Source organism: Tamandua tetradactyla, chromosome 9 (assembly GCF_023851605.1).
Source record: "Tamandua tetradactyla isolate mTamTet1 chromosome 9, mTamTet1.pri, whole genome shotgun sequence".
NCBI classification, from domain to species: Eukaryota; Metazoa; Chordata; class Mammalia; order Pilosa; family Myrmecophagidae; genus Tamandua; species Tamandua tetradactyla.
In genome coordinates this window covers 38,811,119-38,834,634 of record NC_135335.1, presented here as the reverse complement: position 1 = coordinate 38,834,634, position 23,516 = coordinate 38,811,119, and the positions used below count along the sequence as shown (strand labels likewise).

At 42.6% G+C, this 23,516-nt stretch overlaps 2 protein-coding genes across 2 annotated transcripts in view; both read right to left on the bottom strand.

Annotated features, from left to right (window-relative positions):
* Positions 1-1,825: 1,825 nt before the first annotated feature.
* GHRL (ghrelin and obestatin prepropeptide) lies at positions 1,826-18,410 on the bottom strand. Its single transcript, XM_077116569.1, has 3 exons — positions 5,559-18,410; positions 5,260-5,376; positions 1,826-2,101 (listed from the first exon to the last, which is right to left on the bottom strand). The coding sequence occupies exons 1-3, from the start codon at positions 5,853-5,855 to the stop codon at positions 1,928-1,930; spliced, it is 588 nt and encodes a 195-aa protein (XP_076972684.1). The 5' UTR covers positions 5,856-18,410; the 3' UTR covers positions 1,826-1,927.
* A 97-nt stretch (positions 18,411-18,507) lies between these two features.
* SEC13 (SEC13 homolog, nuclear pore and COPII component) overlaps positions 18,508-23,516 on the bottom strand; it is a 55,351-nt gene continuing 50,342 nt past the window's right edge. The window contains exons 6-9 of the mRNA XM_077116567.1: positions 23,376-23,509; positions 22,854-22,977; positions 21,907-22,053; positions 18,508-18,948 (exon numbers count right to left, since the gene is read on the bottom strand). Coding sequence (XP_076972682.1) covers positions 18,835-18,948; positions 21,907-22,053; positions 22,854-22,977; positions 23,376-23,509 — 519 coding nt within the window. The 3' untranslated portion in view covers positions 18,508-18,834. The remainder of the gene's footprint in view (positions 18,949-21,906; positions 22,054-22,853; positions 22,978-23,375; positions 23,510-23,516) is intronic.

Here is a 23,516-nt window from a genome sequence, read left to right as displayed (position 1 = left end):
GTAGTGTTCCATGAGCAGCAGCCGTCCACAGATCAGGGATGGCAGTTGCATGTTGGTGTGCCTTGAGTGCCAGGTGCCATTATTTTATTCAGGGAGGCATGCTGCTCCTACAGCTTTTGGGGGCTTTTTCCCCAACTCTGTGTCTGAAAAGTGGTTTCCTACATACTTCTGATAAGTGCTCTTATGTCTGAGTTGGCAGGCTTATCTTTGGGGCCTCATCCTTCTTTGTCTTTTCCTCCCCTTAGTGACTTTCCCTCTCGGTGGTCACCAGTATTCAGAGGTTAGCTCACACCGTGTGGGTGACTGATAAAAACATCCTTCACAGGAATTAAGTTGTGGAGTTTAAGGAGCAAGGTTCATCTTAGCTGTGAGCTGGAGTTGGGGGGAAATGTTTCGAGAAACCTACCTGGTACTTCTGAAGTAAACCAAGCAGTGGCCAGCTTTGTCCGCATCAAGAGGGCGTCTGCTTTGTGAAGCTATTTCAGTAGCGGGGAAGGAGGGAGGTACTTATTTCAGCCATATCTAGCATTGGCAAATGCTATGCACTTCACTTATGTATGTTGTAAGATTTATTCTTTGCGATTACCATCATCTCATTATTAGTCATTCCTTTAATTGGTCTTAATTGGATATTGACTCTGATAATACCACCTGAAATTACTTTGTCCCCATAGTCCCTTATGATTTCTAATGAGCTTTGAATACAGCTCTGCATTAAGGAAGCTGTGATATTTACAGGGACTTTCTGCCTTTTTTTTTTCTTTTTTTTAAGAAGAACTTGCGATTATACATTCCCTCGGTGGTTTATTTGCATGTATTTTTTGGTTTAAGTTGGTTTTCTAAGCATGCCTAACTGCCTCATTTATATATCCTTTTTTTCTCTTCCCATTGACCATAAAACAAGAATTGTTTTATATTTTTAAAGATTGATTTATTTCAGTGAAATGTGAAGTTTTCCTGATTGGTGAAATAAATTCCCATCTTGAACATTAGTATACAGTTTGACTGTTTATTCCCCTCACAAGCTAGTACATCAGTATAGGAAGTTGTTGCAAAAGCAGTACAAGCAGGATGAGAGCTGTCGAGGCGAGGAGGGACCCGGAGCCGGGGTTGGTCTGGTGGGTGTGATCATTGGTCAGCCGGGGGCTCTGAAAAGAAAGACGTCATGTCAGAATTCTCAGTCTGGCATACCGCCGCTGCCACCAGCAATGACTACCCCAGTGGTGATACTGGATTCAAACAGGAGTCGGTGGGAAGCATTGGCCTTTGAGTTGGGCTGTGTGACTTGGGCAAGGGCCCCTCATGGCTGGGAGCGTTGGTTTCCTCATTTGCAAACCCAGATGAGCACTGCCCTGCCTCCTTCAGGGCAGCCTGATGGCAGGCGATGCCAGGTGTGCGGGGAGCGTTATGGAGGGCCTTCCCTAGTCAGGCAGCTCTGCCTCTTAAATCAGGAGAGAGTTGGGTGGTTTCTTTTTTGGGGGGTGCATTGTCCGGGAATTGAACCTGGGTCTTGCACGGAAGGCGGGTGGTTTCTTTTTTACAAAGCAAAAAGGGATTTTAAATGAGATAAAAAGAAAACAAAAACCATTGCTGAACTGACTGGAGCCTCTTCTGAATGCAGTTGTTGCACAAATTTCTTTTGTTTGTGAAGTCAAGTTATACAGAAAAGGTATTTTCAAATATTTTACTCTCACAGTACATGTTACCTTTTACAGTTCAAGGAATTGGGGTTTACCCTGGGATCCCAAAGATGGTTAGTGTACAAGTTCTTGGGACACAGTGTGCTTTTTTAATGCAAAAACTTTGTATTCAGTCATCTCCTGAGCCACTCACAAATAACCAGGCTGTCCCCTGTAGGCACTTGAGAAAGCAGAATTAGAAGCTCTCTTTGATGAGGTGGGGGTGGGGGAAGAAAACTCTGTCACCCTTAGAGTCTGCTCCCATTTAGGACTCCGTTGATACTGAGTTGTCCTTTTGCAGGCAAGGACTTACCTTTGGCCTCTTCCCCCAGGATGTCCTGAAGGAACTCCTCCAGGGCCCAGCCATGCTGCTGGTGCTGAGCCCCCGGCATCTTGATTCCAACGTCAAAGGGGGCGTTGTACTAGGGGTGGGACAGAGAGGCCTGGTAGGCGTCGGAGGTGCACAGACCTGCCTCTGCCCCAGCACACCCCCATCCCGGGGGAGGTTGTTTCTCATAAGGGGAGGGAGGGAGGGAGGGAGAGTGGCCCCTGGACCCCAGCAGGTATCACCGGGTGGCATCTCAGCCAGGTTTTACTCTATCTTCCCAGGCCCGTTTCTCCCTTCCCTTACCACTTTGGAATACTTACCTGGAGGTCTCTTCCCATGCTGCCTAGACTCAGGCCTATAGGGAGTTTGCTAACAAAAGCCTGTCCCCCATCAAATTGCCCCTTCCTCTTCTTCATAATTCTCAAAGACAAAAGGATGAAGATCGAATTGTCAGTGGTGGGAGTTCAGGGCCTGGCAGACTTTTTAGGCAGTTGAGTCTACCCAGTGTGCCTAACACCAGTCTGGGTGAGAGTCTCACCCCCTTCCTGAGCCTCCCACCTCTTCCTCGTTTATTTTCTACTCCCTTTTCTCCTTTCCCAGGTGTTCTTTCTCTCATACACACAAGTCTTTCTTTGTTCTATAGGAAAATGAGACAAAAAGCTGACCTTTGCCTAGAAAGGTGTTCTAAGCCAAGTCTTCTTTTTGTGCCTCAGTTTCTTCTCTTATAGAAGGGGAGTTCCCCATTTCCCCTATATTCTAGGCATTCTATGAGGTGACGAGCAGAAAGCTTTGGATCAGTGGGGAAAGAGTGCTGTTTGCAGCCACATCATGGATTTTCTCTCCTTGAGAGCCAAGGGAGTATCTGCTTCCCCAGCAGCCAGCTCCTTATGGTCAGGTGGCAGTCACTGTCATGTCAAAGTCAGTGCTGGAGGGAGCCCTCGGCCCTGTCATCCCAAAGTCAGTGCTGGAGGGAGCCCTCGGCCCTGTCATCCGGCAGCTCCCTGCCCTCAGGTGAAGCTGTAGAGACCCAAAGAAGTTAAATAACTTGCCTGAGGCCACAGAGGGAGTTGGTGGGGGAGGACCAGAAGGTGGGATCTTAAACCCTCCCAGCCCTGAGCCCCTTCCAGCCCCCAACGGTTAACATGCCCAGCGTGGCGGCCTCACCTACTGCGCTCACCTCCACTGGGCTGCATGCTCAGTACCTCCTGCTTGCAGATGAAGAGACAGGCTCAGAGATGTTATTAAGATCACAAGGAGCTGCTAGGCTGCTCCCTTTTTAAAATTTACTTTCCCCTTCTTCCTCTACCGTGAAGGTGGAGTAGGTAGTGATTGCCATGATTGATTGTTTTTTTAGCAAATTTGGACACTTTCATTCCCTCCCTTCAGTTAATAATAGTTATTCCTCTTCTGCCTTGTGGGCAGTGTGGGGTGCTCAGATCACCTGCTCAGACTTCTTTTTTTACATGGGAAGGCACCGAGAATCGAACCCGGGTCCTCTGGCGTGGCAGGCAAGCATTCTTGCCTGCTGAGCCACCGTGGCCCGCCCCTGCTTAGACTTCTTAGGAGCCAGTGTGAGCCCTGATCTAGGACCCTGCCAGGCCTGTGTAACCCGGCACTGCAGTGGGCATGCTGACTGCTGAGGGAACTGCCCTCGTGGGGCCTGGAAGATCCCTTTGCGGCCTACCCTGAGAGCCCCATCTGTTCAGCAGGCTCGTTGGTAGAACTTGGTCCCAAAAGTCTAAGAGCTTTGAAACTCGATTTTAGAAGGAAATTTTTTTTTTCTCTGAGAGGGGAGAGGTGGGAAGAAGGATCCAAGCTAAGAGGGGTTGAGCCCTAGGAGGAGTGATGCTTGGGCCCTGAGCACATGGAGAGCTCACAGCAGGGTGGCAGGACCTCCTGTGGACCCCTCCCTTGGCAGCCTCAGCCCCTCCCAGACACTGCCAACTTCCAGTTCTAACTGAGCCTAGTGTGGATGGGCCATTGCTTCCAAGTCCAGCTCTCATGGAAAGGAAATCCCCATTAATCCCAGCCCTGCCCTGACACATCACTAAAACCTTTTCCCCTTCTGGGATAATTTGCTGCAACTCTGGCTGGAGTGGCTACCGGTCTGGCTGAAGCTGGCAGTCTTACCTGGAAGGCTTCCTGGTTTTTAGCTAAAGGATTTACAGACCTTTCAAATGCAGCACAGTTTGAGATGTGAGGATTGGAGGTTCTGGTGAGGATTGGAAAGAGTAAGGGTTTAGTAAACTTGAGGCTGGTATATATCTTTGATAAGAGAGGAGGGTGGCAAATAGCTAGAGGGAGGCCAAGATAGGGCACGCTTCAGCATGTTCTCAGGCAGGAAGAGATAGGGCACGCTTCTCTTCACCCGCCACTGTGGAAGACGAGAGGCTTTGGGGACAGGAGTCAGCCCTGACTGAAGCCCATCACCTCCACTCCCTGCTGTGCTGCCTCAGGCAAGCAAGTTCACCTCTGGGCTTCCGCTCCTTGTCTACAAAGTGGGATGATAACATCAGTCCAGCTTTTTTCACAGGTTGTTGGAGAAATTAAATGATACAACAGTGAAACAGTTTGTCGATTAAATTGTTATATACAGGCACAGCAAAATTGCCATTACTAAATGCTATGCCAAGCGAAGTCTGGTTTAGCTGCAAAGAAGTCTTGCCACCTAAATGTAAGAACCATTCCTTGAACCACAGCCAGCCTTTCAGCAAGATTACATAAACGACCCCTAAAATCCCTGTACTCCCTCCCTTTCCCAGTCCTTGAGCTGTCTAAACTTTTTCCTTTCCCCACGCAGGGTCTGTCAGAGCAAAAACAGACCTTAGATAAGATCTGATGTGAGGTTCAGTGAGGGCTGCCAGAGCCTCAGCGAGCAGCCAGGTGACCTGCCCGCCCCAAGGGAAGGCCTTAGAGACCCTGATTAAAACAAAAAAATGTCAGGGGAGACATGCCTTCAGTCTGTGACCATCTGTCAATTCCTGTATGTCTTTTCTTGTTTGTTGTCTTTTCTTTAGACTTGCCTAGCGTCTGCCAGCATTCCTTCTCTGCTTATGCCTCCCAGTAAGCCCTGTTCCATTGTAGCAAAGTGATCTGACTTCTAGACATTTGTTCTTTCATATGCTGAGTCCTCATAGTGCCAAGCTCAACCTATTTTGTTTCTAGAATAGCTTGTAAATGGGTCGTATCCATGGCTCTCTCCCTCATTCTCCCCCTCTAATCCCCACCGATTAGAACTGCGGAGACACCCACTTGGGTTCCCAGCTCATCCTCTGCTCCTTCCGCCTGACTTCTGTCTTCTGGGTGGAGCCAGCCTTCCATCGCCCGGGGCTGCAGTTTGGTCAGCGGCTTCTTGGACTCCTTTCTGTGCTGGAAAGAGATGTTGTCTGCAGACCGCAGCCCCTCCTTTGTGCTCTGGGAGAAGGCTGAAGCCCAGTGACGTGGAGCCACTGCCCAGGGTCACCCAGCTGGTTGCTAAGGTGAAACAAGATCCCTCCATCAGAAGCTGGGGCTTTGTGGGGAGAAGTCCAGGTTGCTTGGGAAGTTCTTACCTGGGCTTTTTGGTGTTCAGGGCTCAGGAAACTGGAGCCTGCCCTGGCCAAGTCGGCCCAGAGAATGCTGAGGAGCAGCAGGCTGCAGAGAGCCCCCGGGGAGAGCATGTTCCCAGCTGGGCTGGATAAATGGACCTGGGAGAGAGAACATCTCCAGGCAGCATGCCCTCTTCTGCCTTCCATGTGCCTCAGAATTTGCTTAGGTAGGAGCCCAGCAGAGGGTGAGGGAACTTTAGGACCTGGGATCGAGGCTACTGAGTAGAAAAGCTCTTCCGACCTTTGAGAGAAGGAGGCCATCTTCCCACCTCCCTTAAGATAGAATTGAAAGATATGCGTTCTTTTCTTTCCCAAGACTGTTAGGGCTAGGATGGCAGCAGGATTTGACAGAGGTCATCCTAATGTCATTTATCCTAAGCCCTGAGAAGTTGTGCCAAGTTTCTTCTCGAGGGATGGTGGCGCTGAACCAGCAAGGTCGACAGGGGACTTGGTGGTGGTGATGGGTGGTGGCTCCTAAACCAGACTTTGTCCCTGAACAACCAGACTGACCTAGGTTGTCCAATCTCCCTTTACTTAGATGGACCTGCAGTTAAATGCATGGCCAACAGTCACAGAAAGTTAAACCTGCAAATAATCACAAAGAGGAGAGAGTGCTTACCTGAGACTCCTGGTGCGGGTGGTGCCTCATGTGTCTGGCCCTTATATATGAAGCCCACTGTTTGTTTTAAACAAGCAGCCCCATCACAGGGACAGCTTTGCTTCCACAGGGCTGCTTTACTTTCCTTGGGAACCAGAAGTGTCACGTTCTGTGGTTAGAAATCAACAATAGAGGTCAAAATGTACTGAGAAATACCTGGGTTGGTTTGGGTGGTGAATCTCCTCCAGCTGTCTCTGGAAAATAGCATAGGGAGGGGCACCTAGTGGGCCAGGCCTAGTTTAGAAGGAGAGAAGGAGAGTGGCTCTTCTGGGGTCTGGTCCTGGCTTTGCTGCCGTGTGACCTTGGCTAAGATGTTCCCCTTTATGGGAAAATGAGGTTATCACCACAAAGTATCTCCAACCCCTTTTTCAGTCCCGGTACTCCATAGTGCTCTGTGGGCTGATGCTGATTTTGTCTCCACCTACCTCTTACGCACCTACTACGAGCCAGGTACTTTTGCTGGGCACTTTGCAGGCCCAGGTAATTCTCACTTTACCCCACCAAGGGAAGTACCATTTTACAGGTGAAGGGAAAATGTGGAGAGGTGCCATGGCACATATTCCTGACCATCCTCTCCAAGGAACATGTGGAAAGATCGTTTCAAATAGTGTTGAACTCTAGTTCTTCCTTCTGTGTGGTATGCAGTCGGTCAGTGCTTTGCCTGGTGTTTCTTCACATGTCAGCCTGCCCTGACAAGGACGCAGTTGGACAGGGGAGCCAGTTAGGAAGATATTGAGACAGTACAAGTGATGCCAGAGTAGATTGGACTGTTGTAGAGGTTGTAGGGACAGTGGGCACATGGGCTGTGCTGGACTGAGCCCTTATGTAGAATGTGGGTGACTACAAGTGCCTCCCGTTGGAAAACATCTCTCCACCAGCCCGTTGTGGTGGCTGGAATCCCGACTTCATTACCATCAAGTCCCTCGGAGGCCTCCATAGCCCTAGTTGACCGCCTTTGCTGAGACCTCTTGGCCCTAGGGCCTAGAGAGTTTGAAGAAGTGTGGAGAGAAATAAGGAGTCTCCAGAGAACTCTTGGAAATTTTTCAAAGCTGTTCCCGCCCTACCTACACTCGCAAAACAGAACAAAACAAAATAAAAAACCTCAAATTAGATGGTGACCAGGCACCCAGTGAGACGTGACGCTCAGCCCTGACCCTGGGGCTGCCAGTGTTGATCTTAGATAGCACAGGCGAGCAAACACCCACTGCGGCTGGGTTATCTCTGAGGCCCACAAAGGCTCCGTGTGTGCAGGAAAGCACACTCACCACGCCCCGCGGAGGCCGGCTGTGGTGGGAAGGAGAGCTGATGGGTATAAGGAGCCCCGCTGGGGGAGGTATCCAGCGCTGTCTTGTAAGACACAGAAAGTACTTTCTCACCCACTCACAGTTGTGGAATGGGGGGATAGACAGGAGTTCGGAAACCCGCAAATCAGAACCAAGAGTTGGGGAAAGTGTGATTCAGGGAAAGAACTGAAGTATGGCTTATTTTCCTCATTTCTTTCCAAGAGCCAAAGTTTGGCAGTGCGCAGAAGGTGGGGGTGTGAGTTAATATGTTCTTAGTGAACATGTTTCCTCTTTTTTTAAGTGGATTAAAAATTTTTTTGATGGAATATAATCATTTTAATGATTTTTAAGTGTACAGTTTTGCAACATTAAGTATATTGACAATGTTGAGTAACTTTCACGGTATTTCTAGAACATTTTCATCATTTTAAACAGAAACTTATATCCATGAAGTAATAACTCTTCATTCCCCCCTCCCCTCTGCCCCTGTAACGACTATTCTGCTTGCTGTCTCTGAGTTTGCTTATTTTAAGTATTCATAGAGAAATCCTACAATATCTGTCCTTTTGTGTCTGGCTTATTTCATTCAACATATCATCAAGTTTTATCCATGTTGTAGTATGCATCAGTAATTCATTTCTTTTTACAGCTGCAAAATATTCCATTGTGGGTATACACCATGTTTTCGTTATCCATCTGTCGATGGACACTTGGGTTGCTTCCACCTCATAAAATAAATAGCTCATAAAATAATATCTTTTTATTTCTAAGTAATACCTATAAGGTAATTAGTGACCTTATTTTATTTTTCATGCATTCTCCCTCTTTCCTCTCCATTTTTGATAGTTAACTCTTCATCGCCAGAACATAAACAATTACATAATATTATGTTCCTTTTATGCCCATCACATAACTTTGATTCTACAGTCAAATAAATCCATTGCTCACCATCGGTTCATATATATATGTCAAAGCTTTTCCAATACATTTTTGGTTGTTCAAAGCCCATACTTTAGTAAAGTTTCTAAGGAAAATTCATGTGAAAAATATACCCTGAGTTATTGCATACTAATAACTTTTTTGTTGCCTTTATAGTTGAAATCTTATACTGGGTGTAAAATCCTTGACTCACATCTTTCTTTGTATATTGTAAAATGCAACTCAGTTGTCTTTAGCAATGTAAAGCATCACTGTCAGCAATTCCAATCTCAATTCTGATTTCTTGCCCTCATAAATGCCATAGTCTTTTTGTCTAGATTTCCAAAGGAGTTATTTATGTACTTACTTATTGAGGTGTGCCATACATACAGTGAGATGCACTAATCTCAAGTGTATACTGTGGTAGTTAGATTCAGGTGTCAACTTGGCCAGGTGAAGATGCCTAGTTATATTGTTGTGGACATGATCCGATGGCATGTGAACCTCATCTGTTGCTGATTACATCTGCAGTTGGCTTAGGAGGCGTGCCTACTGCAATAAATGATGTTTGACTTAATTGGCTGGTGCTTAAATCAGAGAGCTCAATGTAGCATAGCCCAAGCAGCTCAGCATACCTCATCTCAGCACTCGCAGCTCAGCTCAGGCCTTTGGAGATGCAGAAAGGAATCATCCTTCTAAAGGGTGAAAGTTGTTGGAACCCAGAGGCCTGGAGAGAAGGCCAGCAGAAACCATCCTGTGCCTTCCCACATAAGAAAGAACCTCAGTTGAAAGTTGGATGCCTTTCTTCTGAAGAACTATAGGTCAACTAAATAAATCCCCTATAATTGAAAGCCAGTCCGTCTCTGGTGTGTTGCATTCCAGCAGCTAGCAAACTAGAACAGATACCATGATGAATTTTTTACTTATGGATGAACCCATGTACTCACCACCCAGGTTTAGATACGGAACATTTCTGGCATCCCAGAAAGCCCCCAGTACCCTTTTCTAGTCAAATCTTCCTCACTCAACTCTCTGAGGTAATAGTCACTGTCTTGACTGTATTTTTTCTGTTCTTGAACTTCAAATAAATAGAAATATGTAATAAGCATCCTTTTAAACTCAGGGCTTAAAAAAAGAGAAATCTTTAAAGTCCAGTAGATTTATTATAATGTATCTCAGTGTTCACTATTCTGAATCAATTTTCCCAGGTGCCATGGCTTGCCCTTTGAAAAGTAAAAAAGTCCTCTTTTATTTTCAGGGAGTTTTTCTTGAATTATATTTTCTATATTTATTTCATTCCATTACTTTGGTTTGCTTATTTTTGTGGACTCCTATTTTATGTAATAATATTTCCTAGCATCTAAATCTATCACTTTCTCTTGAATCCTTTTTATCCCTTCTTATTCTTCTCACTTATTGTACTTCTTATGATCTTTGTTTTTGTTTTCTTCTAGTGTTTTTAAATTTTGAAATAATTTCTCTTGTATTTCTAATTCTTCCCTTTGTCATTTTGATATATTTTCCAACCATTCTTATTTCTGAGATTTTCTGTTATGTTGTTCTTTCATAGCTTTATTATGTTTTTAGTTTGAACTCATTTTGATACATGAAATTAGAGTCTTCATCTGTTTTGAAGCCAGTATCTCAATAGTCAACTTTAATTCTCAATATTTTACTCAGATTATTTTCCTCTTTTTTCTTAAAATGTTTTTCTGTGGAGTTTGGGTGCAATCCTTTTCTGTTGCCTTTTTTTTATTTTATTTATGTCTTTATTTTATTACTCATCTACTCATATACTGGATAAAGGGGGTGTCAGCCACAAGATTTTTATAATCACACAGTCACATGATAAAAGCTATACAGTTACACAATCATCAAAGATCAACACTACTGGATTACAGTTCAGCAATTTAGGGTTTTTCTTTCTGCCTGTTCTAATACACTAGAAACTAAAAAGAAATACCTGTAGGAGTCAGTAGTCATAATGGTGTTGTAAATCCTAATTTCGTAGTTACACCTCCTCCCTCTCATTTGATCATTCTCTTAGTCATCAGGGGTATCTGGGCAAGAACCATTTTAGTTTCTTCATGCTGGGAAAGGGATGTTTGTTGTCCTTATGGGGTAGAGGAATGAGACTGGTTGATGTTCTCGGAGAAACTGTTACCTCAGTGTTTCTGGGGTTCTCTGGTATAGGAACAATCTGGAGGCCTTCAGATTCTGAAAAAATAAACTTACTAGCTAAAACTTTCAGAGTGTCTTAAGGCTTTTCAGGAATACTGTTAGTTGGGGCGTGGCTTACTGTGGCAATTTGCAATATCTAGCTGAAGTTTGCATAAGAGTAACCTCCAGAATGACCTCTTGGCTCAATTTGATATCTCTTAGCCACTGAAACTTTATTTTGTTTCATTTCTTTTCCCCCTTTTGGCCAAGAAGGTATTATTAATCCCATAATGCCAGGGCCAGGCTCATCCCTAGGAGTCATGTCTCACAATGCCAGGGAGTCTTATACCCCTGGGAGTCATGTCCCATGTTGAGGGCGGGATTTCAGTAGTGAGTTTACTTGCAGAATTGGCTTACAGAGGCCACCTCTGAGCAACAAGAGATTCTCTGGGGGTGAGTTAGACTGAATTATAAGTCTGCTATTGCAGAAGTGTTTCATAAGGGTAAGCCTCAAGATCAAGGGCTTGGCTTATTAAATTGTAAGTCCTTAATGCTTGAGAAAATATTAGGAATTCCCCAGATGGGGAAGTTTAATGGTTCCACATTTTACCCCAGTCCCTCAAGGGGACTTTGTGAATATTTTTTATTTTCTGCCTAAAATACTCTGGAATGTATCAGGGTATTACATTAACCTGTACAGAATAATGAGATCTTATTCCCTTTTCTAGGCTCCATGTAATTAAACTAACCAGACAGGTTAAATTAGATAGTGTGGTACAGAAAATTTAAACTTTGGATGAAATGAACATCTCTTCCTTTGGTCTTACACAGAACTTGGAGTTTAAAAATACAGTCAGTATCATCCTTTACCCTCTATTCTGATTTACCTTAGTCCTAACCAGATCTGCTTTATTCATATCTCTAATTGAAGTCTTACCTCTTTTCCAGCTTCTTTAACAGTTGCTGTATAGAGTAATGCTGACTTCAAAGCTGCAGAACTCTAACTCTGTGTCTCAGGCCTCACACAGATACCTCAAGTTCCAGGGTACTACTAGGTTATATACAGAGCATAGCATCTCAGAATTTAGAAATAACAGTTAAAATTTAGGAATAAATGTGACTGCTATAAGAGTTTATAATCTAGGCACCTTTACAATAAGCCTTACTGAACAATCTGTACTCCTTAATCATAACCCAATCTCTGCCTACTTTCTATCCCTTTATAACCTGGGCTTTTGAATTCAGTTCTCAGCACTTGCTCATTATAGTTTATGTTAGTGAGACCATACGGTATTTGTCCTTTCAGTGAGACCATATGGTATTTGTCCTTTCATTTCTGGCTTATTTCACTCAACATAATGTCCTCAAAGTTCATTCACCTAGCTGCATGCCACAAAACTTCATTCCTTTCTGCAGCCACTTAATATCCTGTCATATGTATATACCGGAGTTTGCCCTTTGTTACACATTTTTAAATGAAAAAAATCTTTATGCTTTTAGGAGAAGGTTGCTTTGTAGGGAATAAGAATGGACCAACGTACCTTTTAAGATTTAGGACTCCTTCCTCTGTTACATTGAAATTTTTTTAAATGGTCTCTCTCTGTAGCTACCTCTAGAGTACAATTTGAAATCTGCTGCCTCTGCCGGGCTTCATGTGAAACGTATTTCCTGAATTATTCCCGTTAATACTGGATCGATCTTTCTCCTTTATCTCTGAGACCTTGTCTTTCCTTGAGTAATTAGAATTCTGCCTCCATTAATTTTTCCTTAGGGTGGGGCTCTTTTTGGATGGAAATGTATTTCTAAGTCTTGAATGCCTAATCTACCCCTGTGCCTTCTACCCTCTACTCAGCCTCTTGGTGGGTCTCTGTCTTTTTCCTTTTCCTTTCATTAAGAATATTTGCTATTATACTTTGTGTTGGAGCTTGATCATATCCCTCACAAAAACACGAAATCCTAATCCCCAGTCCTGTGGCTGTGAACACATTTGAAATAGGGTCTCTGACTATGTTAAGGTGAGTCAGGGCATGAATGTGAGCACATTTATGAACAGGGTCTTCACCAGTCCCATTTAGATGAGGCCAAATTTGAACCAAGATGAGCCTTCATTCATATAACCAGAGTTCTTTTAGATGAAGGAGATTTGGATGCAGCACTGCAACACTGCAGACTCTAGGAGGAAACATGGCCTTACTGATACCTTGACACTGCATATCTAACGTTCAAAACTGTGAGACGATAAATTCCTGTTCTTTAAGCCAACCTCTGTGTGGTACTTGTTATAGCAGCTCTCATAAACTAAGACACCTTGTGATTATTTTTGTGTGTGTGTGACCCGTGGGTTATTTACAAGTGTATTGCTTCATTTTTAAATATTTGGGGCTTTCCCAAATATCTTTCTGTGAGTGGTTTCTAGTCTAATTCCATTATAGTCAGATAATATATTCTGTGGATTTCAAGCCTTTTAAATTTGTTAAGGTTTGTTATAGGGACCAGAAGTTAGTCTATATTGGTGAGTATTCCAGGTATACTTGAAAAGAATGTGGTTTTTTTTTTTTACTGTTGGGTAGAATATTCTATAAATGCCACTTAGATTAGGTTGGGTGACAGGTTTGTGTGGAAGATGGAATTATGTTCTCCAGGACAGATGTTCTTAATCTTAATCCACGTCTGTGGGTGTGAATCTATTATAAGTAAATGAATATGTTAAGATGAGCCTGAGAAGGCCACAGGGAGAAGACAGAAATCAGCAGAAACTGGAGGAGCAGACACAAAAAGAGATAAAGGACATTGTGATGGGAGGCAAGGACCCCCTCCACTGCAGCAAGCCAGCACCAGAATGCTACAGAATTTAGGAGAAAGCAGAGCCTTGTTGATGCCTGGATTTTGGACCTATACCTTTCCGAACTGTAAGCCAACAAAAAGAAAATCCATTGTGTGATATCTGTCATAGCAGTTGGGAAAATTAAGACTGTTTATATCTTAAATCACTACTTTTTTTGGGGGGGGGGTCTATTTGTTCTATTACGGAAAGAGAGTGCTGAAACCTCAAACTGTAATTGTAGATTACACTTTCTTCTCAGTTCCATCAGTTTGGTTTCATGTATTTGGAAGCTTAGTTATTAGTGTTTACACATTTAGGATTGTTAGGTCTTCTTGATTAATTGACTCATTATTATATCCCTCTTTATGCCTGGAAATATTCCTTGTTCTGATATCTATTTTATCTGTATTAATACAGACGCATCAGCTTTCTTCTGATTAGGTTTTGTATATCATAAATCCATCATTTCAGTTTTAACCATTCTGCATTTTCATATTTAAAATGAATTTCATATAAACATTATATAATTGAGTCTTTAAAAAATTCAGTCTGACAATCGCTGCCTTTCAATTGGAGTGTTTGAGTGATTTACACTTTATTGTAATCTATATAGTTTGGTTTGAATCTACCATCTTGCTATTTGTTACATCTGTTCTTTTTGTTTTCCTCTTTTCATGCCTACTTTTGGATTGAATATTTTAAATTTTATCTTCTCTAGTGACTTATTAGCTGTATTCTTATTTTTTTTGCTCTAGGTTTTACAGGATACAATTTTAATGTATCAGTATACTTTTAACCAATATATCCTCTCATATTCACTGTAAGAACTTAGAATACTTTCATGTCCCCACTTCTGTCCTTTGTGCTCTTGTCATGCATTTTATTCCTATGAGTTCTAAACACATTTTTGCTTTAAATAGTATTTTTGGAGAAAGAAATGAGTAAAAGTCTTTATATTTATTCATATATTTACTATTTCTAGTGCTCTTTATTTCTTAGTGTAGGTACAATTAAAATGATATAATTTTCCTCCTGCCTGAAGAACTTCCTTTGACATTTTGTGATGTGGGTCTGTTGGTGATGAATTTTTTCAGTTTTTAGTGGAAAAAGTCTTTATTGCTCCTTCATTAAGATACTTTCACTAGGCATAGAATGCTAGTACATTTCCCGCCCCCCAGCACTTTAAAGATAATTTCCTTCTGGCTCACATAATTTCTGACAAGAAGTCACCTACTATTCTTATATTTGTTTCCTTGTATGTAAAATGTCTCTTTTTCTCTGGCAGCTTTTATAATTTTAAATATTTGATTATCTGTATCTGTGTATGTATATATGTTTTAATGTTTCTTTCACTTAGGTTTCTTTAATTTTCTTCCATCTGTGGGTTATAGTTTTCTTCAAGTCTGAAAACATTTTGGCTGGCATTTCTTCAAATATATATATATATGTACACACACATACATGTTTTGTTCCCTTGCTCTCCCCCTTTTTTTCTCAGACTCCAATTATACATATTTTAGACTACGTACTGTTGTCTCTCAGGCCATAGTTGCTCTCATTTTTTTCTCTCTGTTTTTTAGTTTCTGTTGCTGTGTCTTCAAATTCACTGGCCTTTTCTACTGCAGTGTCCAATCTAGTCTACCCCATCCAGTGTATTTTTCATTTCATATCATGTAATTTTCATTTTTAGAAATTCCATTTATATTCTTCCTTTTTGTATCCTCCATTTCTCTGTTACGTTCATTTCCTTTTGCATTCTTAAACATTTTATAGTAGCTATTTTTAAGGCATATGCTAATACCATGCTCTCGTCACTTCTGGGCCTGTTTTTATGAATTTTTTTTCTCTCATGGCTATGGGTCATATTTTCCTACTTCTTTGCATGCCTGGTAATTCTGAATTGGATAATGGACATTGTGAATTGATTTTGTTGTGAAATGTTGGATTTTGTTTATTCCTTTGAATAGCATGGAAGTTTTAATGAGGCACAGAATTAAATTACTTGTGGATCAGTTTGATGCTTTTGAGACTCTGCTTTTAAAGTCCAGGGCAGTCTTTACCCTAGGGCTAAATTTAAGGTATATTATTCAGGCACAGCTTTTCTTAGGAAATGCCCTATATATTTTTATTCCACTCTGGCTGTTTGGAATATGAAGTATTCATGCCCCGGGCCTCACACCCCAGGAATTGTTTGGCTGCTGCTTTCTGGTCATGTTGTTTCACCCTTAGTATATGCAGATTAATAAATTAATAAATACTTCATTAAAAATTCCAGGAGCTCTTTCTGCACATCTCTGCACCTTTCAGCTCTCCTTGTCCCAACCCAGTAGTCTGTTCCATAAATTCTAGGTGCCTTTGCATTCATGACCACTGATCTTTATCTCTTCAACTTAGCAAGACTGGTATAAACAGTATGTGTTCCTCTTTGGTCTGAAAATTGCTTCCAGGCAGTAAGCTGGAGCAGTTGTAGTACTCAGGTAGTTTTCCTTTTCCCAGATATTGCCTATTTGCCTTATGTCTGAAAACCGTTGTTTCCTGCATTTTATGTGGCTTTGTATAAAAACAGGCCCAGAAGTGACAAGAGAGCATGGGATTAGCATATGCTATATATGTTTTTATGAAATTTTTTTCTCTCATGGCTGTGGATCTTATTTTCAAAGTTGATGTAGTCTTGAGGCAGAATTTCTTCTCTAGACAACCTCAGCACTTTGCTCTTTAAGGCCTTCAATTGGATGAGGCCCATCCATATTACTGAGGATAATCTCCTTTAATCAACCAATTGTAGATGTTAAGCACATCTACACATTGTCAGATTGCTAAATTGTCACATAAAATTATCCTTATACTCATTATCTCATTTGGACTTGCTAACACCCAGGGAAACAGACTAGCCCATTTATGGATTAAAAAAAAGGAAGGGGGGGATTTCTCTCTTCAGAATGGTTAATGGCTGTCATCACTCTAAACAGACTGTCAGTGGTGGTGATTTTATTTTCTTCCAGATTATCTTTTGTTTGTTTGCTTGAAAAAATTTTCTTTTGTTCAGAAATATTCACACACATACAATCCAACCATAATATACTATCACTGGCTCCAATATCATCACCTAGTTGTATACTCACCATGATCATTTTTAGAACATTTGCATCACTCCTCCCTCTCACTGATCCCAATTTTTCAGTCTACCCAATTTTTACCCTTTGTCTCCCCCTATTTATTTTTTTATCCTTTTTTTTTTTTCCTTTAACTCATCTGTCCATACCCGGGACAAAAGGAGGCTCAGACACAAAGTTTTCACAATCAAAGAGTCACATTGTAAAAGCTGTATAAGTTATACAGTCTTCAAGAGTCAAGGCTATTGGAATATTGTTTCAAGTACTTTCCTCTAGCTACTTCAATGCACCACACACTAAAAAGGGTTATCTATATAATCCATAAGAATCACCTCCAGGATAACCTCTCTACTCTGTTTGAAATCTCTTAGCCACTGAGACTTTTCTGTCTCATTTCTCTCTTGCCCCTTTGGGTCAAGGATCTCTCATTCTCACAATGCCAGGTCCCAGCTCATCCCAGGAGTCAGGTCCCACGATGCCAAGGATATTTACACCCCTGGGAGCCTCCAGATTATCTTAACTGATCTTCAGTAGTGGAAAACCCACGGACCTCCCATCAACCCACTGTGTGACACTGGACTACTCCTTTCTTACATTAATTTGTTGATGTCATCAGATACCATAAGGAAGTCCAGGCATGTCTTTGGAAGCACAGAGCTTATTAGGGGTGGCAGCTATGTATATAAACCTAACCAGGATCAAGTGAAGTCTAAGTGTACACAAAGGTGCCTACTTGGGCTTTTTTTTTTTTTTTACCTGAAAAGTGGAAAGGAAGTAGTTTTCATATTGTTCCCCAAGCCCTGGATTTGTGGAATGACGTGGGAGGCGGAGTGGGCTGGGTTACCTTTCTAGCCTCACTTCAATCAAAGCATTCTACTTTTATTCATTTTATGTATTAAGATCTAAGATTTCTTTCAAAAAAAAAAGGAGCTTTGCTGCTCAAAAAGAAACCCCTATACTTGCTGATCTTTCAGAGCCTTTTCCTTGAGATTTCTATGTTCGGTGGGTGATTATAGTGGTGGAGTTATACATATAATCTGATCCTCTCTTATAGGATTGCCATGTGTCCACATGCTCTGTTTTCCCTTAAAGCTGCCAGAGGGGCCTAGGTTTAGTACCAGGTTTGGCTCTCAGATCCTTACAACATAGTCAGGGAAGGGAATGAGTTTTCCCAGTGGTCACCATCCTTACATGGCCTCCTTCCACACCATGCCTAGAGTCAGAACTGTGTCCAGCCTCATGTGGGCAGACGGGCCATTTATATGAGAAGGGAATTTGTAAACCTTATACTCAAGTGTCAACTATTGGGTTTTGAGACTAAAATACAAGGTACTTAGGGGCTCAGGCCACAGAGGCATGAAGGATTGTGTCCTGTAGCACAGAAAAGCACTGCCAATTTGTTGTCATCAAATTAAGTACGTCTCTGTCTGGAGCATCTATGTGCCAGATGATTTGAACAAGTTATTCTCCTTTTCTTCAGGGGCTTATGACCCATTGGTGGACTTGGTTTGTGCTATACATTGGCTGTGAAAGAATGAAGGTCTTTGTAGCACTTGTTTGGATAACTTTCCAGCAGGGATTCTGAACCTGTGTAAAGTGACGGCCTGTTACACAGAGGCTCATGCTTGTGAAGGACAGTGACTGGTCGTCTCTCCTCTAGAACTTGATGCTCTACTGACCCAAGTCATTTTCCTGCAGGAGCCAGTGGGGATGTACAGATATTTACTGGTAGAGTTGTTCACGGAAACACTTACCCACCACAGCAGAGCTTTTACTATAACCTGAATCACAAGTACGCGTACACATTACAGACCAGCTTTGTGGGGCAATGCAGCCAGGCCATTGCGGATTGACCCTTGGTGAATGTCAGGCACAGAATATAATGCAGCTGCCCTTGTTTCCAGCACACTGACCAAGTGGAATCAAGCGGAGCATTGTAGGGGTTAGACTAGCCCAGTAGGAATTATAAGCAATATGATTTATTCAGTTACTTTGGAATGATGTCTGAACCCAAAAGGTACATGAAAATGGACAAAAATATTTTAAAACAATACTTTTAAAGAGCAGTTGTAGTTTTTCCCCCTCACACCAAGAGTGCTTTCAGCTGGAATTAAGTTATAATACATACGGAATCATGTTAAGGCAGATGATCATTCTGTGGTTGTATTTATAACTATTCCTAGGAAAATACTCTTGTTGGAGTTGGGTGTTCTTCCCAGTTGTCTGGTCAGCTGGCCCAGAAGGGACAGTCCTGGCGGCAGGGGAGCCAGGCCCACCTCTCCCGTCACTGCTCATTCTGCTGGCTCTCTGTGAACGAGGTCGATGCAGAGCCCTGGCCCTTGTTGACGTCGCTGATGCACACCCACTGCCCGTCCACCGACTCCTTCCACAGGGTCACCTGCAGGCCAGTGCACACAGGCTGTCACAGGTCTGCCGCCCCTTCCCTCCACGGCCCTCACCTCACTGGTGCCCCTAAATAAGAGCCCCTCAAGACCACTGCTCAGAGGATTCTGAGTGAAACTTCCACGATGCCTCCTGGAAGTTCCTTTGGCAAGAAAATAAAGGGCTACATTTTGTAAAGATAAGGAAAAAAAGGGGATGAATAATAGCTGCTGAGAGATGGCTGTGAGCAATGATGTTTTAGCCCAGCTGATATGGCTTTAGTGAGGTGATGGAGATGGTACAGAGCAGTGGTTCTCAGGGTGTTTCCCAGATCACAGCGTCGGCACCACCTGTGGACATTCGCCTAGATCTGATTCAGTAGATGTCAATCTGTGTTTTAACAATTTAATAATGTTAAAGGGTGGTAGAAAAAGATACAAATCAATAAGTATGTTATTTCTGTATTCAAGTAAACATAGAAGGAAGAGTTAAGAGTTGAAAAGGATTGCCCTTGAAGAATGAGAATTAGAAGTCTGCATATTTTTAAAAATAATTTAAAACTGTCTAATGCAAAACAATTTCTAAAACAGCAAAAGAGGTGATATGTCACAGACAAGGGATCCTTAGAAAGACTACTATCTGATTTTTCATTAGAAATTATGGAGGCCAGAAAGCAGTGGGAAGACAAAGTACTGAAAGAAAATATTGCTATCCAAAACAAATATCTGGTAAAGCTATTCTTCAAAAATGAGGGAGAAATTAAGATGTTTCCCTGTAAACAAAAACTGCGGGAGTTCATTTCTACCTAGACCTGCCTTACAAAAATTGCTGATGGGAGTCCTTCATGTTGAAAGGAAAGGATACTGGGCAGTAAGTCAGAGCTGTACACAGGTAACTATGGGGATAAATATGAATGCCAGTATTGATGCATTTTTCCTTTGTAATGCTCTTTTACTTCTTATATGACTTAAAATTCAAAAGCATAAATAAGCACAGACCATAGTTACTGGGCACACAATGTAGAAAGATGTAATTTAGGACAAGTATGACAGAGGAGAGGGACAAAGGAATATAGTAACAGGGAATGTATAGGATACTGAGTTAAAACTGTAAAATGGATCATTATAAAAGTTCATCTAAATAAAGAGGAAGGCAATAATGGAGGGGGGGAAAAGTGTTCAAGACCTACAAAATAAAAAACAAAGGACTTGAAGAGACATTTTACCAGAGAAGATATACAGATAGCAAATAAGAATATGAAAAGATGCTCAGCATTAGCCATTAGGGAAATGCACATGAAAACCAAGAGATACCATCTGACTCCTACAAGGATGGTTATTAAATAAAAGAAAATAAGTGCTAGAGAAACTGTAACTTTAGGGCATTCTTGATGGAAATAAAGATGGTGCAGCCATTTTGGAAAGCAATAGGCAGGTCCTCAAAAAGCTAATACAGAATTAACATGTGCTCTGGACATATATATAATGAGATACAATGAATTATTCAGCTATAAGAATGAACCATTGAGACATGCAGCAAATGGAATAACCTAGAAAATTTGCTTATACTTGTGAAATAGGGAAGAAACAGTAAGAAAAAATATTGCATAGTGACACTTCTAAGAGATTTGTAGAAACAGCAAATCTGCAGTCAGAAAGTAGATTAGAAGTTACTAGGGGATATGGAGAGGGAAAGAGGGGAGATGTATGTTTGGTGGATATGGAGTATTCATGAATAAAATAAAAACCAAAAAACTGCCTAAAGCTACGTACATGTGTTTCTTTGATTAAAAAAAAAAAAATAAAAAACAGGTATTCCTAAAGCAGGAGTTCTAAAAATCATTTCTTCACTGAGCATGCACTGTGCATCATGTTCTGGGGCTGTAAACACACCTCTTTGCTAGGGGATGATAGGGAAATAGCTTATAAAGAAGAAAGTATAAGGATTACAAAAGCATAGTGAAAGCAGTCCCAACACTGGGAAACGTTCAACCAGCTTTGCTTACTGCCTTGTAAAAGTCACCGCAGAGCTGCTTGAGGCAAGTCTGGACAGTCCTGCATGTCACTGAATCTGGATTCTAGTCCTGACCATGAGGAATCAAGTGGGTTCAGTCAGGTGTCCTTTGAAGGGATTCTAGTTCCAAAGTACTATGGCTTTGGGGTACAGCCAGCTAGATCTTTCTGTGAATCATAGTCTAAAGGGACTTTGGCTGGAATAAAAGCTGACTGCAGGAAGAAAGAAGTGAGAAGCCAGTGCCATCTGCTCAGCCAAATTCTCCTGAAAGGCAGAGGGTACCCATAACTTCACAGGGTAGGTTCAAGTGGAATGGTCATGATTCTTCAGGCACATCTGCTCTGCTTCTAAGGTGTCATTTGGTTAGGGCTCCTCCAGCTCTCACTACTCTTTCTACCCTGCCATGTGTGGGACCTCGTTTCACTGCGTTTTCCAGAGGCCACGTGGGCTCTGTCAGACCTTTCCTTGGGGTGGCTCACAGCACAGCAGTAATAGGCACCCTGCAGGGATGAAGTACAATGAACTGTAGTGATATTTAAAAACATGCCTCTTAGTGTCTAGGACCAACCCCCCCCCCCCATGTTCCTCCTCTTATTTGTGGGTTCTTTTTCTTATGTGCATACTGTTTTAGGTAGAGCTTACTGAAAATCACCATGAAGGTAGACAGTTAAGGAGATGAATTGGGGCAGTGGCTCTGTCACCTGATAGCTTTCTGACCTCTATGCAAGTCAAACTGCCTCTATCAACTTCTCTTCTGTAAAAGGGGTGGGTGGTGGCGGCAGTGTACTATCTCTCAGGGGATTATGAGATAGAATGATGTAATGAAGAGACATGCTCAAAAAGCACTCTAAATAAGGTTTCTTCCCAGCCTGAGATTTTTAGAAATGTCAATTATAGTCTCTAGCGGGCAAAGTAAAAGCAACTGGGGCCCTGTCCACTAGGTCACAGGAAACGGGTGTACCTTATTGTCTCCGCCCGAGACAGCCAGGATGTTGGCTGTGATTGACCAGCTTACATGCCACACGACATCATTGAACTTATGCAGTAGTTTGGGGGACCACGTATTGCCTGAGGCATCATCACACGTCCAAATGAATACACGGCCATCCTAGGAAAACGGAGTTTAGAGTCAGGAGATGGGAGGCAGGAATCCTTCACTTGTGTACTCTCCCAATCTGAAGCCATACTGGACCTTTCTGCAGTAGAAGTATGGGTAAGAAGAAAAAAGTTTGGTATCTGCAACTCTGATGACCAATTTCCAGCTCAGCATCCTGGCTTCCTTTACTCCCAAGAACACACTTTTATCATCTTGGTTTCAGATAAAGACTTTGTCTGCATTGCTAACTCCCAAATTTTCTAGTGGGTTTCCTCATGCCTGCCAAGTCCCTGCCTATTTTAGGGCTCTTTCTATATGGTCTAAACTGAATGGGTATGGCTATCTTAAGAGCCAAACAAAATGGACTTAACTCATCTAGGGTGGAGGTAGTATATAATTACATGCCTCTCCTTGGTTTTACTTTTGTGAACTGTCTGGGTAACAGTGGCTAGGTAGATGTCCTAGCACTTCCCAGTCCCCCAATCCTTGTTTGGGAACACTCCCATGTACCTGGGCATCTCCATTCCCTACCTTAGGACGAGGCAGGGAGACTTGTCTAGAATTTGTCCCCCTCTTGAGACCAGTTTTATTGTATAATTTTCATCTCAGTAGAGGCAAGCCATCTATGGCTTCTGATTAAGAATTTACCACATGTTGGCTGAATCCATGTGCTCTTACTTCTCTCTGCATTAAGGCAAAGGGATCTATGGCTCTGCTTTTATATTTCAAGAAGACTTTTCCATTAGAGGACTGTTAGGGCTGATGGGACTTATTAAAAATTAAACATGGAACTTTCACGGGTCTGAACTGACCTGGGAGCAGCTGGCGATGGTACTGGTGGGCAGGCCAATGGAGGGGGCCCAGGCCACGTCACGCACCCAGTCACTGTGCGCTTCCAGCTTCTGCTCCTCCTTCCACTGGCCGTCCTCCTCCTCCCTAACAGGGGAGGTGACAGGAGGAACTCAGTAGGTGTCAGCCCCAGATCCCATTCCTTCCCCACGCCTAGCCTGGACCCTTAGGTTCCACAAGAGGCCCAGAAGCTACTCCATCCTTATTTCATTCAGTGAGCCTGCAGAATTTTATTCAGTTCATCCACTGCAAAGAAACACCCCAGGAATGCTATTACTCCATAGCCAAAAAGCTGGCCCCAGGTTGGGAAATAGGTGAACAGTAAATGAAATTGTCTTCTGACAGACTGATAAGAGTATTTTATTGGCAGGGGGGATAAAGAAAGGTGACATTGTTTTTTGTAAACTGTGGTTGAGTCATGTCAGGTAGGGGAGGGAGTAAGAAGTGCCTCCCTTCCCCTGAGAAGTCCACAAAACCCCACTTACTTCCACAACTTGATGAGGTTGTCACAACCTCCTGATGCAAACTTCTTGATGTAGTTGGGTTTCTGCCCCGATGGCTGGTCTATGAGGCTTCCAGGTATCACAGCAGGGGCCCAGCTGACAGCATTGCAGCCAATCTGTAAA

Excerpts from the sequence above, each read along its gene's own strand:
- GHRL (XM_077116569.1), bottom strand. The coding sequence starts at position 5,855 with ATGGCCTCCTTCTCTCAAAGGTCGGAAGAGCTTTTCTACTCAGTAGCC. Across the intron at positions 5,377-5,558 it reads CTGAACACCAAAAAGCCCAG|CACAGAAAGGAGTCCAAGAA; the intron begins GTAAGAACTTCC and ends ATCTCTTTCCAG. Across the intron at positions 2,102-5,259 it reads AGGATGAGCTGGGAACCCAA|TACAACGCCCCCTTTGACGT; the intron begins GTGGGTGTCTCC and ends TCCCACCCCTAG.